This window comes from Anolis sagrei, chromosome 3 (assembly GCF_037176765.1).
Source record: "Anolis sagrei isolate rAnoSag1 chromosome 3, rAnoSag1.mat, whole genome shotgun sequence".
Lineage (NCBI taxonomy): Eukaryota > Metazoa > Chordata > Lepidosauria > Squamata > Dactyloidae > Anolis > Anolis sagrei.
The window spans coordinates 170,270,703-170,288,701 of NC_090023.1; the positions used below are offsets into that span (position 1 = coordinate 170,270,703).

At 39.3% G+C, this 17,999-nt stretch overlaps 1 protein-coding gene across 2 annotated transcripts in view; it reads left to right on the forward strand.

The window, feature by feature from the left end:
- MYPN (myopalladin) overlaps positions 1 to 17,999 on the forward strand; it is a 79,234-nt gene that overhangs the window by 41,582 nt on the left and 19,653 nt on the right. Inside the window, exons 11-14 of one of the 2 annotated variants that reach the window (XM_067465673.1) lie at positions 364 to 981; positions 4,236 to 4,380; positions 9,403 to 9,495; positions 14,688 to 14,909. In XM_067465673.1, the coding sequence (XP_067321774.1) occupies positions 364 to 981; positions 4,236 to 4,380; positions 9,403 to 9,495; positions 14,688 to 14,909 (1,078 nt within the window). The remainder of the gene's footprint in view (positions 1 to 363; positions 982 to 4,235; positions 4,381 to 9,402; positions 9,496 to 14,687; positions 14,910 to 17,999) is intronic. The other variant, XM_060768913.2, reaches the window with a different exon arrangement.

Consider the following 17,999-nt stretch of genomic DNA (forward strand, 5'->3'; position numbering starts at 1 on the left):
TGGAAAGTTATAATCTTGTATTGTCGAAGGCTTTCATGGCTGGAATCACTGGGTGGTTGTAGGTTTTTTCGGGCTATATGGCCATGTTCTAAAGGTGTTCTCTCTGACGTTTCACCTACATCTATGGCAAGCATCCTCAGAGGTTGTGAGGTCCTCACAACCTCTGAGGATGCTTGCCATAGATGGAGGCAAAATGTCTGGAGAGAATGCCTCTGGAACATGGCCATGTAGCCCGAAAAAACCTACAACCACCCAGTTATAATCTTGATTTGTTTTGGAAGTAGTGCCTCTAATCTCTTAGATGATCCCCTCCAGCTCATAATATGGATTGCATCCCTTATTTATTTATTTTTGTGTGTACAGGGATCCTACCCAACTAAAACAGCTGCACAACCAGGTCATGTTGGAGCAACAACACATTCAGCAGCCATCTCCCCCACCTCCACGAGAGACATCATTCAATTTTGCCACACCGAACTTTTCTCCTTTGCCTAACCAACAGCAGCAACCACCGCCACCACCTTCATCTGCATCATACAAGCAGAATAAGGCCCCTCCAACACAGGCATTCAATTACACCCGGCCTAAGCAGTTCCTGTCATCTCAGAGCACTCTTGCAACAGTCAGCTCCCCTTCCAGCTCCCCAATGCCTTCTTTCACTAATGTATCTCAAGGAACCCAGAGGACAGCCAACAAGGAAAGCTTCTTAGGATCTCCTTCACCATCCCAGACAAAGTCCTCCGGAGGGATGATGAACCAAACGGAGCAACTTCTTACAAGTCCCAAAGAAACTGTGTTGCCACCACTATTGCTTTCTGTATCCAGCATGAATCAGTTCCAGCCCCAAAATGTGCCTTCTACACCTCTCTCTCCAACTGGTCGGATTCAAAACCCAGTGGCCTTCCTTAGTTCTGTCCTTCCTTCACTTCCTTCCACTCCCCCGACGAATGCCATGGGTCTACCTAAAAGTGCACCAGCTGTGTAAGTGACTCAAAGGCTGCATGCTTAGATCAGAATGAATTAGCCGTCGTGAAGGTATCCAATAGGGCCAGCCCTACTGTTAGGTAGGATAAGACTTCTGTCCCAGACACATGATGAAGGGTTTCATGAAAAGGCAACATATTATTACTTATGTAATCTATTCTTTTCATAGTTGTACTGCCAAGTAGGGGAGAATTGACAATTTTTTAAAAAAATATTACGTTTGCCAAAATAAGTTGACTTACAACCTTATTACATGGGGCAATTTGCCCGTCGTACACCATTTGTTTTCTCCTTTTGCCATGGAGCCCATTACACAATGCACATCTACTTCTGGCTGGGCTCCGTGGTGAAAGGGAAGGGCAAGCATTGTATGACAATGATGCAGCAACATGGGAGGCTTCCCATGTTGCCTTTGAAACATAGAATAATAGAATCAAAGAGTTGGAAGAGACCTCATGGGCCATCCAGTCCAACCCCCTGCCAAGAAGCAGGAAACAGTGCGTGGAAGTCAGACGGCAGACACTTCCCCCTGTGGATGGGGCCAGAGGTGAGTCGAGCAATATGTGGTGTGGGGCAACAGGTTCTCCACACACACACACACACACACACACACATCCCGCTGGGATTTTACAAATTCACCATGATGTGTGGCAAATTCAATATCCAAAGTGATAAGATCCATGGTTGTTGTTTGCCTTCAAAATTATTTTCAACTTGAATCTATCACAGGGTTTACTTGGCAAGATTTGTTCTAAGTGCTTTGCTTTTGCCTTCCCATCAGGCTGAGAGATTGCAATTTGCCTAAGTGGTTTCCATGGCTGAGCGTGCATTGAAACTCAAGGCTCCCAAGTTGTAATCTCGTTCAAATTGCTAGATCACACTGGGTCGCTTCTGTTCGCTTCTGGGTTTGTTTGTTTTTTTAAAAAAAACAAACATTACAACTCTACTCTTGGTTGGCTCCTGATACGATAAATAAATAAATCACACTGGGTTTGGGTGCTACTATATGACTTAATATGCATGAGGCCAGAGGCATCATTTTTATTTGGGCAGCAAAATATCTTGCACAAGTGATCCCACAGAGGAAGGTTTGTTCACAGAAACCATGTATGGAATATGGATTCTGAATTGTGAAGGGATGGTTGTGAAAGGCTTTCTCAAAGCTTTCCAGACGCCTCTTTGCAATATCATGTAAAACATTATTTTAAAGGATATTTAATCAGAATTATGGTACCATATCTCAGAACCTAATCTCTAGTCCTCTTCAATGGTGTTATGTGAAACTGGAGAATCTCTTAACCAAGCACACAATTTTGATTATGTAAGAATGCTGGGTGATTACTCTGAAAAAGTGATTTCCCTTCAGCTCTTTCAACGGAAATTAAACTTTGTTACTCTGGGCACATTCCTGGGTAATCGAGGTGGACATCCATGGCCTTTTTTATTCTCTGAAATCTATAGATACATTGTTTTGTTTACATTTTATCTTATTTTAAAATTTGCCTTTTAGTCTAACTTCTCTGGAATATTTTGACTACAATCATATGTATAGATATTAAGAATTTAAAGATGGAAATCATAAGAGAACTGCTTTTCATGCAATGATCTGTGTTCTTGTTTGGCCTTTTAAAAATATTGAATTTTCTCTCCCAGATGACAGTCAGCATTGTCAATGGTTAGAAACTCTAAAAACGGAAGTCCTAAAAACGGAAGTCCTAGAGGACATCTAAAGTTTGAGAACCACTGGTCTACAACATTTTCTCAAGTCTTTCACATTAGGTGGGGGCTTGGGCCAACACAGAATTGCTAGTCCCCACTAGAATAGAGCCAGTGCATTAATGGAAACTCAGCACACAAATATAATAATAACTACTACAACAACACTTTATATATAACTGCCGTCTCCCTGAAGGGACTCAGGGCAGTTTCCAAAGACTAACATAAATGGTAAATACTTACATAAATTATTTTGATTCAGTAAATCTATTCTACCTCTAATTTATAATTGGATTTAAGCCTTTCTCTCTACAGGCTTGATTCTTTTTTGCCCAGTCAGACCCAGAGGTAAAGAGTTGGGCTTTGATGCTTGCTTGCTTGCTTTTCTTTTTCTTTTTTCTTTTTTCTTTTTTCTTTTTTGCTTGGCCAGTGGCGATTTGCTACTGGAAAAGCCATAGTAGTCCCATGATGGTGAATGGTATGTGACATTCTGGGGGCTGGTGCTCATATCAATTTCTAAACCAAAGAGCCGGCATTGTCCATAGACACCTCCAAGGTCATGAGGCCGGCATGACTACATGGAGCGCCGTTACCTTCCCGCCAGAGCGGTACCTATTGAACTACTCACATTTGCATGTTTTCAAACTGCTAGTTTGGCAGAAGCTGGGGCTGACAGTGGAAGCTCACTCCGCTCCCTGGATTCGCACCTGTGACCTTTCGGTCGACAAGTTTAGCAGCTCAGCGGTTTAACCCACTGCGCCACTGGGGGCTCCATATATGACTATACAATTAAGAATGTATGTTTTGTCCAACTATTTTAAACAAGTTTCTAATTTTTTTCTGCACTTTTTTAGCTGAGTAAGACAATGCCAATTGTGATTATAATAAAAATATTCTTATAACCGTAGTTATAAGGAGCTCCCGGTGGCGCAGTGGGTTAAACCCCTGTGCCATCAGGACTGAAGACCGACAGGTTGCAGGTTTGAATCTGGGGAGAGGCAGATGAGCTCCCTCTATCAACTCCAGCTCCTCATGTGGGGACATGAGAGAAGCCTCCCACAAGGACGATAAAAACATCAAATCATCCGGTCGTCCCCTGGGCAACGTCCTTGCAGACGGCCAATTCTCTCACACCAGAAGCGACTTGCAGTTTCTCAAGACAAGACACGACAAAAACAAAACAAAAAACAAAAACAGGGGAAGTTGCTTTGTCTTTTTCCGAGCTCATCAGCAGCCATAGTACGAGAGGCTATGGATTCATCATAGAATCCATCATGGAAAATGTATACCTCAATGTTGATTTGAAACAAAATATTTTTCAAAATTCCAAAGGATAAGTGAACTCAATAAAGCTGGGCAGGTGCCGAATTTCTGTACTGATTAATCATATTTCACATTTCACTTCTGTCATGAGAAGTACTGATTAATCATGACAAAAATAAATAAATAAAAATAACAGTAGTCGTCACCATCCTCATCAACTTTAAGAAAATGCTGTGATAATAAATAAATTAAAGCCGTGTTTTGTTTTTCAGAGGAAATCAGGGAACAGTGAAGAAAAATCACAGGACTTCCCATTTGGCAACAGAGGATTCAATTAGAGATTACAAAGCCGCTGTAGTAAAAGACTTGGAGAAAAAATTGCACCTATGGGATGATGCATTTTCACAAAGCCAGCAAGTAAGAGTGCTGCTATAAAAACTGGTAGTAAGCATATTACTTTTAGAAAATTTGGGCATTGTGCTTAGGTTAGTATTTATTTCTATGACTTTATGACTACATGCACTGTTCTAGCATAATGTTTTGTGACTCAGTTGCTATTACGTTCAGCTGGGCTGCTGCTGATCAGATTATCCTGTGTGTATGCAGTCTTGGCATCAACAGCTGATAAGGTAGATGCTGGGGAACATATAGATATGCCATAGATGGTATGCTATAGAAAGGAACTCTATATTATAACTGGAAAAGTTGGGGGTCATCTTATACGCCGGATAATACGGGTATGATACCGAGAAGCAATAACTAAAATTATACAATCTCTCTGGTTTCTTGATGGCTCTGGAGACATTTTCTTTGGTGGAGTCACCTGTTGAATCATTTCTAGCAAGACATGAGCATGTGATACTTTTTCATAGATGAATCATGGGTACTCAAGTTCACGTTGGCTGGAGTAGTGAAATAAATAACTTAGAAGGTGACTGTGAAACACCATCTAGTCTTTTATATTAATGGTGTGGTAACTCTCTCAGAATCCACCATGACTCTCTAGTGATGACAGAACTACCTGCTGATACTATGAGCTATTTATATATTGTGAGATTGAATGTAGACCCAAGAATGTTAAAACTTTAATCCTGTGTGTAACTACCTGGGGGGGGGGGGGAGACGCCATTGACCAGAGTGGGACTTATTTCTGCATAAACAGAGTTGGATTGCATGCTGTGAAATGTTTGCTCTCTCCATTTTAACTTCTGTGCTTCTTATTATCATTTATTTTATCCAAAGTATTTCCTCATTCTTTGTCTCTATACATGTATTTTCCAGAATACTCATGAGCTAACTAGTTGGAATGGTATCTGACAGGTAATGGGGGCTGCTATCACGAGGACTGTGCATATATAGGAAAACATGTTTTTGGTTTTAAAAAGTAAGAAAATGAAGGATATAGAATAAACCTGAGAGAAGTCATGGCCGATGCATTGAACAGGAGTAATAATAATAATAATAATAATAATAATAATTATTATTATTATTATTATTATTATTATTATTTATACCCCACCACCATCTCCCCAATGGGGACTCGGAGCGGCTTACATGAGGCCAAGCCCAAACAGCAAATTACAATAAAATAAAACTGAAAATGCAAACAATAAACAACAAACAACATAATTACATAAAACATATGAAAACATAGCAATATAAAATTACAATAAGCACAATCACAATGACAATGGGTGGGCTACATGTAATGATTAAAAGAGAGACTGATTAAAACTAATTAAAACTCAGGTAAGATAAGAGAGAGACAGATTGTTTGTGGAAGGGGACTCATAGTGGGGATTGTGGAATCAGGCTTTCCCACAAAGGGGGGGACGACGGACATATACTCCAATGACAAAACGTTGAGGCTAAGCAATAGTGTGAGAATGTATACCTATTCATCAAAAGTGCAGCGGAAGAGCCAAGTTTTAAGGTCCTTTTTAAAGGTTTCTAAGGTAGGGACTTTCCTAATTTCTCCAGGTAGTGAGTTCCAGAGTCGGGGGGGGCATAGAGGAAAAAGCTCTCTCCCTTGTACTTACTAGGCAAGCTTGTGAAATTGGCAGGGGCAAAAGAAGGGCCTCCCCAGAAGAACGGAGGGCCTGAGTTGGTTCATGGAGGGAGACACAGTCACGAAGGTAGGCAGGTCCCAAACCATTTAGGGCTTTATAGGTGATAACCTTCACCTTGAATTGGGACCGGAAAATAAACGGCAGCCAGTGGAGCTCATTAAACAGGGTGGTTGACCAGTCCCTGTAAGTTGCCCCAGTTATTAACCTGGCTGCTGAACATTGGACTAGTTGTAGTTTCTGGGCTGTCTTCAAGGGTAGCCCCACGTAGAGTACATTACAGTAGTCCAGTTTAGAGGTAACTAAGGCATGGACCACCATGGTCAAGTCAGACTTCATGAGGTAAGGTCGCAGTTGGCACACAAGTTTTAATTGCACGATGAAGTGCAATGAAGTTACATTTTTGCTTGTCCCAATTGTTTTTTAATTTAATGGAGTTCATTTTTCCCAAAATCTTGTTGTGAAACACTAGTGCTCCTTTGTCCTATTCATATATTTGTGCTGGGTTGAACTACGGCAGTTGGCAAACTTTTATCTTTACATGCAGCAGCACATTTCTATCCTTATAACTGAACAAAAACATCTCTATCCCCCATAGAACATCCTTGCTCTCCAGAAGAGGGAGACATACAGGAGCTCATCACATTAAGTGCCCTAACATGGCTGACAGCTGGGGAATTCGCCAGGCATTGTGGCAAATTCGCGGGGCAGCAGGGGAATCCATCGCTCTGGGCCCCACAGTGCCCACAATGCTGTCTTCCCCATCACACGGCGGGAAGTGTCGCTGCCCAGCTTTCCCACACACTGTCCCTGTTACTGACAACGGGAACATGGGAAACCTCCTGTGTTCTCCTTGCTCCATTGTAGGACAATTCCAGCACAGTTCGGGGTCACATCTCCACTGGAAGTAGCTGTGTGTCGTTTGATGGGATCCAGCAGGCTTCATCCCCAAACTGTGCTGGAAGCCTCCTATGACAGGCAAGAAAGCCGATGTGATGAAGTTGAGAGTCAGATTTGAAAACCATGGAAGATCACTACCCTGTGGCTTACAACATGAGCTCCTTCTTCTGACTTCAAACCTAATAAGACATTGCTTTCTCTTCTGAGGGTAGGTCCTGCATACTGGAATTCCCCTCTAGTGAGAAGGAAGTTGTTTGCTAAGCTGATGATGATTGCAGACCTTTACCAGGGGAAGTTGCTTTGTCTTTTTCCGAGCTCATCAGCAGTCATAGTATGAGAGGCTATGGATTCCTCACAGAATCCATCATGGAAAATGTATACCTCAATGTTGATTTGAAACAAAATATTTTTCAAAATTCCAAAGGATAAGTGAACTCAATAAAGCTGGGCGGGTGCTGAATTTCTGTACTGATTAATCATATTTCAGATTTGTCTTTTGTCATGAGAGCTAGCATGGTGTAGTGCAGGGATCCTCAAACTTTTTAAACAGAGGACCAGGTCACAGTCCCTCAAACTGTTGGAGGGCCAGATTATAATTTGAAAAAAACATGAATAAATTCCTATTCATACTGCACATATCTTATTTGTAGTGCAAGAAACGCTTAAAAACAATACAATAATTAAAATAAAGGACAATTTTGACAAGTATAAACTTATTAGTATTTTAATGGGAAGTGTGGACCTGCTTTTGAGATAGGATTGTTGTAGTTGTTGTTGTCTGCTTTCAAGTCATTTCAGACTTAGGTTCACCCTGAGTGAGGGCTGGGTAAATGACCTTGGAGGGCCATATCCTGCCCCTGGGCCTTAGTTTGAGGACCCTTGGTGTAGTGGTTTGAGTGTTGGACTATGCCAGGACACCAGAGTTCAGTTCCTTGTTTAGCCATGGGAACCCACTGGGTGATTTTGGATGAGCCCAATTCTCTTAGCAGCAGAAAACACATGATAGGTTCACCATAGTGGGTCAATATGAGTTGGAAACCACTTGAAGACACACATCAGCAACAACAACTATTGTAATAGGGGTTATTGTTACCATTTAAATAATAATAAGCATAACTGTTAGGACACAAAAACCAGATAAAAGTGAGGAATGTGTTAAATAGTGTTCTGGACAATCTAAAGTCTGATGTTGGCTTTGCTTTGATAATCTATTATCCCTTTCCATTACATGTGTGTGGTCCTTCATGTCCCCTCCAGATTTATATCAAACCCATGAATTTTATATGATTTTTTTAGACAAAAAATACTCATGGGTGGTTTTGCCAGTTCCTTCCCCTAAAATATAGCCTATTATGGAATATATTTGAATGTATAGCATATAATATATTGAATATTGAATCTAATTTTAGTATAGACATGATAATAGGCTAATCCTCTGTCCATGTAACTGAGTAATCTAGGCTACATGTAACAAGCATACGTCATAGGTCTGGGTGCTTCAGATATAGTTACAGTTGGCACATCAGTCGAAGCTGTGCTAAGTTCTAGTTAAGTATTTGTTCAGGGAGTACCTGAAGCAGCTGATGGATCAGCTCCAAAACCTTATTACAGTCTCCCCTCTGATCCCATTAGATAACACACTAGGCCTAGTGACTCTGTAATTCAAGCTCTTGCGTTTGTATATCATGACAGATAAGAAGGGACAAAAATATATCAAATGATAGCATAGATGTTGCTTTGCCAGGGCCCTTCGTACCCTTGACTAAACTTTGACTGGTGATAGGAAAAGGGAAATTAAAATTCATCAAGCCAGGGAGGGCAAACTGGTGACTGAGCAGAATCTTTATTAAATTGTTTTATCTATGATGAATTGTAATACTTGTATTTCTAAGTTGCTACCATTCTGAGGAACCCTGGATCATGTTTCTCTAGTTTTATCTTGGTCAATAAAATTGTATTTTTAATTGCATTGATTCAAATTGTTGTATAACTTAATTTCAATTTATTTTCCCAAATAACTAAATGTATCTGGAGACCCAATACAGTGTTAATCTGTACTATTCTTTAATATGCTGTTGGCTGCATTTTATATGAAGCTCCCAAGTATCTGGGAATTCAAGCATAATGTCTCTGATCTTAAAGCAGATTTCCGTTTTCCTAAACATTCGCAAATCTCAATCATGTTCTGGGAATAGACTGAAAGATTTTGTCCTCAGAATTTGCCATCCAACTCTCTTTTAACCAAAGTATTGCTATCACTAGGGTAGCCATCCTTCGGCTAGTTATATTTTGTGCTATCCTAATTATTTAAATATACACTCCACTGCTAAATCTTGGATTTGTTTCACCTTTGAAACTCCCTTCTGTATTCAGAATCACATCCCCCTTTTGTAACTGCCTTTTTAATTTTGTTAAAATCATGCCCTGAATGTCATAATAATGTTTTCCTCATACCATTATTTCCTTCCACTAGAGGACGATTTATGATGAAAATCTGGCTCGCAGGCTTCAGGGACCAAGCAATGATACCCCAACCTTCAACTTTACAGCTCAGGATATATCCAAGGTATAGCCATCTTAACTCACCCATGGGTGCCCTCTAGGAAAGTTCCCTAACCCTGAGTTTACAGTGGGAATTCCAGCAAATGCTGGCTGCTCTTCTGCCCTTCTGAGGCTACAGATTCTGTGATTTTTTTTCAATTCTGTGTAAATGCTATGCTTGCCTTTTGAGCACCTATGTTTCACTGTAATAGGCACAGAGGGGACATCTGGATTCCCTGGATAGTTGGCCCCAGTTAGGACCCAGAAATCTTGTCCTCAAGCACTTTATGATTGTTATATCCAAACCCTTAATGGTAAATCATTCTTATCCTCATTGTTGCTATATGATATTTGCACTTTACGCATTAGCTTTATCCTTTAATGTTGTGACACCAGTCTGCCCACCCACAACAAGACATAGAACTTTGTTATTGGTTGTTTGGTTTTGATGTTTGTTTTATATACTGTTTAATGTTGTTGTTTTTATTTTGTTATATTGATTTTGTTGATATATATTTTATTATATTCTGTTAGGCTTGGCCCCATGTAAGCTGCCCCGAGTCCCTCCAAGAAGATGGAGGCAGGGTATAAAAATAAAGTTATTATTGTTATTATTATTATTATTATTATTATTATTATTAATGTTATTAATAATAATAATAATAATAATAATAATAATAATAATAATAATACAAATGGGCTATCATGCATATAGCTTGCTATTTATTCCCAGCCACTTGTGTTTAAGGGTGCATCTACACTGTAGAATGAATGCAGTGGGACACCACATTAACCACCATTTCGTGATGGTGCCTCATAAACAATTCTATAGCATTGAGACATGGCTGATAGTGGTATCAAGCTGCATTCATTCTACAGTGTAGATGAACTCTAAAGGCACTTCTAGACACTTAAACCCATGCCTCATACCCGAAAAATCCGGTTTTTCATGCAGTCACCCCAAGTCCCCCAAAAGAAGCTCCTCTCCTTTCTTCAGCCACATAATTTCCTTGCAACTGGAGGATGCGAGGAGGATCATAATGGCAGCCTTGTTAAAAAAAATACTTTTAAGGGCTTCTTGAGGTTTGGGAGGAGGAGATAGGTGTCCTCTTGGTTTTTCAGGCTCTTGGAGCCTGAAAAACTAAGAAGGCTGTGTGGATTTGGCCCGGGGATAATGTGACATGGGCCCCAGGCCCAATCCAGATAGGGCCCACACCTAGTAAGACCCGGATCTTACCTATGATCCGGATCTTATAAGGTGTTTAATTGATTTGGTTTTACCGGAGGCGTCATTTGGACACGTTTCGAGATATGGGCCTGTCTGGATGTGCCCTAAATCCCAGATATAACAGGTCAAATCAGTACAATCTATAGATTAAGCTGGGATGAGGCCACTGGTTTTCTGAGATTCAACTTATTCCAGGATTTGTTTTTAATTTGTAGTTGGGGAAAAGATGTTCAGTTAGAAAACCGATAATGTGCTGTTGGGAAAAGGGAAAGTAACACCATGTTAAGTATCTATTAAGCACGTCAATTACAGTGTTTATGATTTTGGAGAGATACCAATTTTGGCAGTACAGATCTGATGAAGAAGCAGAAATGGCTCATGCACTGGTGTGAGTTGGGATGTCCATTGGTGTGAGAGTCATTGAATCATCCTACTAATTAATGAACTAAAGCCGATTTATAAATGTTGCTGACTCCCATTCAGAAAGTACAACTGTTGGAGGGTATTAGCCAAAATATACTTAGTGTTTTCTTTCTTTCTCTTTCTCTCTCCTTGAATTGGAGCACTCCTTGAATTGGAAATTAGTGCTGTTGGAATATCAGCTTTAAAATGTACAGAAGTACTCTTCTTGGCAGGGGGTTGGACTGAATGGCCCATGAAACTCTTTGATTCTATAATTTTATGATTCTATGATTCTTCAGGAATACCCTGAAGTATTCTGACAAGCCTTGGTTTTGACCAGAGCTTAGGAAAGTGACTTCAGAATTAGTTTCCAAAATCCCCTCCTCCAGTATAGGTATCATCCAAGGAATTCTGGGAGTTTCTATCCCTAAAAATAGTTGGAGTGGGGGTTACATCTCAAGGCAGGATGTGTAGCATTTAACTAATTTTTCCGGAAACCCTTGCCCTGGAACAAATGCCTTCAGCCAGGAGTTATCAGAGGTGCATGCCTTTCTATTTTTAAACACATTCTGTAACAGCCCATCAGAAGCAAGTAACTGAGATGGGAATTCGGCCCATTTTGTTGAGCAATTTGCTGACGCATGCTACATGAAAGAGAAAACTAAACAAGGTGAAATTCTATAAGCCAGGGTGTTGCCTGCCAGCTGGTGAAAATCCACAATGCATCACCGTCCAAAGGTGCATTGAGTCCCCCATCTAGTGGCTGAACTCACTCTGTTTCATGGATGTGTCTGTCATAGCTCTGTGTATTTGTGAATGCCACTTTTTTGAAGTCAAGCAAATTGTAAATCAGAAGATCTGTATTGATTTATTTATTTCTAGTATTTCTACCCTGCCCTTCTCAACCCTGGAAGGGGGACTCAGTACCCCCCAATTAGGATCTCCCACTGTTAAAAGAAAGAGGGAAAGGAGCACAGCTTTGGAAAGCAGAGATTCAAACCTTTTCCCCATGTTATCAGTAAAAATTGTTCCACTCCCATCTCTAAAGCTGTTTGCCCTACAGAGGAAAATGTATCAATAACAAACAACTTCATATTGTGTTCCCTCACTACCACGAGTCAAAAATCATTTACCTTTGGATAGAGAAGCATGGCATAGTTGTTTGTGTAGTGAACAATGATTCTGGAGACTATGGTTTGAATCCCTTCTCTGCCATGAAATTTCCCTGAAAGCCAATAAAACTAAACTGAAACTGTAGTTCTTTGGTGTTGTCACAGGTAGACATAACTCATGAGAAAAGACAGTAATGCTTGGTAAGATAGAAGGCAACAGGAAAAGAGGAAAACTACTTTCCAGATGAATAGATGCTCCAATAAAGCCACATCCCTGAGTCTGCAAGACCTGAACTGTTGGTGACAGGATGACTTAGAGGTCTCCCACTCATGAGGTGGTCATGAGTCGAAGTTGACTTGATGACCATTAAAAACAAGTGTGCTGTCGCGCCTGGGGGCTATTATTCTCAATAAAGGAGGGATGGACATGGCATCTTTCCCCCAGGGGATTGCTTCTTGCCCTCCTATACGAAACTGGAACTCCCAAAAACCCAAAACGCTGTAAATAGCTCAAAATAAGTTTTATTTATCACAAAGTCATTTCTTTAAAGCAATGAGCTGGAAAACTTTAGAGGGGTGAAAGAAAACATACGTTACAGTCTCAATTAGTCCTGGGTCCAAGGGGTTTGAAGCTGAGAAGCCTCATCAAGTTTCCTCTTTCCTCAATGGCTGTGAATGCCGGAGCAAACCACAACCCCAGTTCAGATGGCCTATATTTTGAAGATTCAGGATCTTCCTTTGGTGTCAAAAGAACCGGCTTGAAGGCGCCTGGGTCTCCTCAATAATTGTCCAGGATGATCTGGACATAAAGCATGAGTCCCAGGGGTAAAAAACCTCAGAACTGGTGCTAAGAGGTAACTTAAATCAGGGTCCTTTAGAATCAAGTCTCTTACTCACGTCCATCTGGTATGAACTCTGATGGCAGAATGAGAAGGAAAAGGATGTTCTCCCCTCTTGCAGGAAGAGGTGGAGCCAAACAGTACTGATTGACAGCTACAAGCAACCAATCCATACAACTATACATAAGCAGGGTAAAAAGGGGCATGATACAACAGTTTAAATCTTACAACTAACAGTTCTATACATAGGTGGCGTCACTCGCGCCGTCACGACAAGAGAAAAATGCTATTAGGAAAATTATTGAACTCTCCTTCCTCCAGCACCATAATCCTGATCTGATGTGATCACAGGCTGCTTCAGACCCATATATTGCCAACTTCATGAAATATAAAAACAAGTGGGTCCCTATCCATGGTGTATTTGCAGTAAAATGCATTGTTTCATACTGGATTAGAACCATAGAATCAGGAACATATATACATATGTGGTGGCAATGTAAATAATTTTGGGGGGGAAAGTATTTAGAGAAATAGAAGATATAATGAATATTAAAATAGAAAGAAGTCGTACTATAACTTTATTATCATTATATAATAATAAACAATTGAAAAAAGAGGATAAAGAAGCGATAACAAATTTATTAACAATAGCAAGACTGCTTATAGCAAGGAACTGGAAAAGAGAAATAAATATACAAATAGAGGAGTGGTATAAGGAAGTATGGAAATTGGCAATAAATGATAAGCTGTCATGTATATTAAAAGTTAAAGAGGTATATGGAAACAAAGTGATTTTGACAATGTATGGAGAAAAATTATTGAAAAAGAATTAAAAAACAAAGAAGGAAAGTTACCTCCACAAGAAGAACTGAAATTTTTGACAGATTACATGTAAAAGCTGTGGCTTGAGAGGGGGGTGGCGAGCACAGCGGTGAGAGATAGACAATATGTATAAGCAGAAAAATAACACTAGATGTCAAAAGTATCATAGGTTGTATCAAATAATATGTATCTGCTGTAAAACAAACAATGTATAACAAATGTATTAAATCATGATAAAATAATAAAAACTATATATAAAAAAGAACCATAGAATCATAAGAGTTGGAAGAAACCATATGGTGGCCCATCCAGTCCAACCCCCTGCCATGCAGGAAATGCATAAGGGAAAAGTACCCCCAACAGATGACCATCCAGGGTTAGCACATATATGTGTGGATAAGAGACATTTTAGACTCTCCCCGTATTCTAATTTTTTTCACCTAAATTCACATTGTTTCATAATGATTAAAATTGATGAAATGCCACTGTTATAATTGTTAAGTTGCCTTGAATGTGCTGGTTTCAGAGAATACATGCTAAAAGGCAACTTAACAATTATAATAGTGACATTTCATCAGTTTTAATGGTTATGAAACAATGTGAATTTAGGTGAAAAAATGAGAATACGGGGAGAATCTAAAACTGTTTTATATTTTGATGGGATGTGATTTATTGTTTATCTGTGTAGCATTAAAATTTTGCCAGATTTGTAAGCCGCCTTGTGTTCCCTCTGGGGTTGAGAAAGGCAGGGTAGAAATTAAGTAAATAAATAAATAAAGGACAATGACTTCTTTCCCAATACTTTTTTTTTCAGGAATACAAAATTTCCAGCTTTGAACAGAGGTTAATGAATGAAATAGAATTTCGACTTGAACGCACGCCAGTAGATGAATCCGATGATGAAATCCAGCATGATGAGATCCCTACGGGGAAGTGCATTGCTCCAATCTTTGACAAGAGACTGAAGCATTTCCGTGTCTTGGAAGGCTATCCTGCTTCCTTCACTTGCAAGATTGTTGGAATTCCTATACCCAAGGTAGGTATAAATATGTATAAATATGTGAGAGGAAGCCACAGGGAGGAGGGAGCAAGATTGTTTTCTGCTTCTCTGGAGACTAGGATCAATGGCTTCAAACTACAAGAGAGGAGATTCCATCTGAACATGAGGAAGAACTTTCTGTCTGTGAGAGCCGTTCAGCAGTGGAACTCTCTGCCCCGGAGTGTGGTGGTGGCTCCTTCTTTGGAAGCTTTTAAACAGAGGCTGGATGGCCATCTGTCAGGGGTGATTTGAATGCAATATTCCTGCTTCTTGGCAGGGGGTTGGACTGGATGGCCCATAAGGTCTCTTCCAACTCTTTGATTCTATGATTCTAGGTGTTTTCCCAAAGCCCAAGACAATGCACTTAATCCACATTATCTGCCTCGAACTGAATTATACATGTCTACACTGCCATGTAATCCAGTTCAAAGCAGATAATCTGGATTTTATATGGCAGTGTAGAAGGGACCTCATATAATCCAGATGGCCTTCAAATGTTTCCACACCATTAGCCCCAGAGAGATGGGAAGTGCAATTCAAGACATTTTGAGAGACCAGATTGGAGAAGGCTGACCTAAACATTTCCTTTCTTCTTCTGTGCACTTTGTGGTTCTGGCAATTTCGCTGAAGGCACTCTGCAACCTTTATAAAAAGGAATTAGTTATCAGTATTGACTCTGAAGAAATAAAACACACAAAATGCTGTTTTTAACTATTTATACCCTCCTTCTTTCCCAGAACCAGACTTTAAGGCAGTTGCATGCATTCCCTGTTACTTGAGCTACCGTAACAATATCTAGAACACAGTATTTTCAAAATCAGTCTAGTCAATTTCAGATTAGTTATTTGTTATACCTTCCAGTCAAGGAACTCTCAAGATTACTATTATATACAGATTCAGAAATGTATATGTGTGTGTATGTGTGTGTGTGTATGTGTGTGTGTGTGTGCTAGGATTGTGCAATCAATGAAAAAAAATGTTTCAAAACTCATTACAAAATTAGGGGGCACCAACATTTTGTTTCTAATGTGTTTCTGAAGTATCATTAATGAAAACGTTGTTACTGTAATGAGAGTAATGAAATTTCATTAATTTTTCATTATATTAATTGCACAAGTGGGGAAACTTTAAGTGCTCCTTTCCTCCTCATTGTTACACCTATTGGAGTAAAACTTGCTACAGTGGTAGCACACATTTACCACTATTAGTCCATCAAGTTTTAGAATGTTCCACATATCCACTGATTTTAAGAAATCTCTGTAGCTTTAGGTATATGACGGATGACAGAAAAAGAGGAGGACTAGCCCTACCAGATTTCCAAATCTATTATGATGCGGCTGCCCTATGCTGGCTAAGGGATTGGACTACTCTAGAGAAAAGAAAATTACTGGCTCTGGAAGGATTCGATTTAGTCCAGGGGTGGCATGGATATCTCTGGAGAGGAAAGGCAAAAAAGGAAAGAAACTTTAGAAATCACTATATAAGGGCTGCGCTAATTCAAACTTGGGACAGATATAAAGAAAGATTATATGAAAAGACACCATTATGGATTTCACCCAATGAGGCTAATCATCTAAGAGAACTACCTCGGGGAAAATGGTTATCATATAAACAACTCATAAAGGTAAATACACAAGGAGTGACGCTTAAATCGCAGGAAGAACTAAAATCACTGGACCCAACGATTTCTTTGTTTCAATACCACCAGATTAGAGAGAATTTTAATATAGATAATAAATTAGGCTTTGAAACAAAAGAAAGATTCTGGGATAAGATAATAAAGGTTGACGCAAAGTTAATAGGTAGACTTTACAAACAATTACTAATATGGTACACGGAACCAGAACAGGTAAAGGAAAATATAATAAAGTGGTCTAGAGATATAAATCGATCAATATCCATGTCAGAGTGGGAAGAGATATGGTATAAGAAATTGAAATATACCTACGCAGTGGAATTGAAGGAAAATTGGTACAAATTATTTTATAGATGGTACCTAGCACCAGAAATACTATCAAAGATCAATAGGGGTAAAGTTAAAGGGAAATGTTGGAAATGTGAGAAAGATACGGGTAACTTTATCCACATGTGGTGGAAATGTAAGAAGGTTAAGAATTTTTTGTATCAAATATGTAAAAAGATGGGGGTAATTCTACAGATAAAAATTGAATTAAAGCTGGAGATCTTCTAGTTAGGAATCAAAGACTTTAAAATGGATATAAATACAGATAAGCTTTTTTTCTACATGACAACTGCGGCAAGGATTATCTTAGCCAGAGTATGGAAGACCAAGGAAATTCCCACAATGGAACAATGGACACTGAAAGTTCTGGATGTTTTGAACATGGATAGACTTACCCAAAGAATCACACAAAACAATGGAGGCTACCAAAAAACAGATTGGACAAAATTTTTGGACTTTATTAAAAAAAGAAAACAAAGAGATTTATATTAGTAAATTATAAAAGAAACTCAAAGGAAATGCCAATAAGAAACCAGAGAAAAAAATATAATAGTAGCTAAAACATACTGAAATGAGAAGATTTTCAACTTGGGAAGACCTGGAAGTTTATTCAGTTCTCTTGTTCTTTTTTTTCTTTTCTTTGTGTCGTTCCCCCCCCCCCCCCACCCTCTTGTGTATTCTTCTCTACTTGTCTTTTTCTTCTATTTACTTTCTGACTTTCCTTAATGGATTGTTCCCACTCTTTTTATGTAAACCAACAGAAAAAAAAGTTGTGTATCAGTTCTTTGTTTTAAGCTCCAACTCTTAAGGAGCAATCTGTTATTCTCAATAAAAATATATATTTAAAAAAAGAAATCTCTGTAGAACATGCATTGAAGAAGCACGTGCTCAGTTGTTTCTATGTGTCCAGATTCACAGGAACATAATCTCTCTTTGAAGAGGGTCTTTTGATACCTCCTCATCTAGTACAGGAATGATATGAGTCTACACTGCCATATAATTCAATTCAAAGCAGATAATCTGGATTTTATATGACAATGTAGGGGCATTAATCGCACATATATATTTGAATTGAAGGAACCAGTGGTAACAAACTCACACCTTGCTGGTGGGCTTCTCTTGCA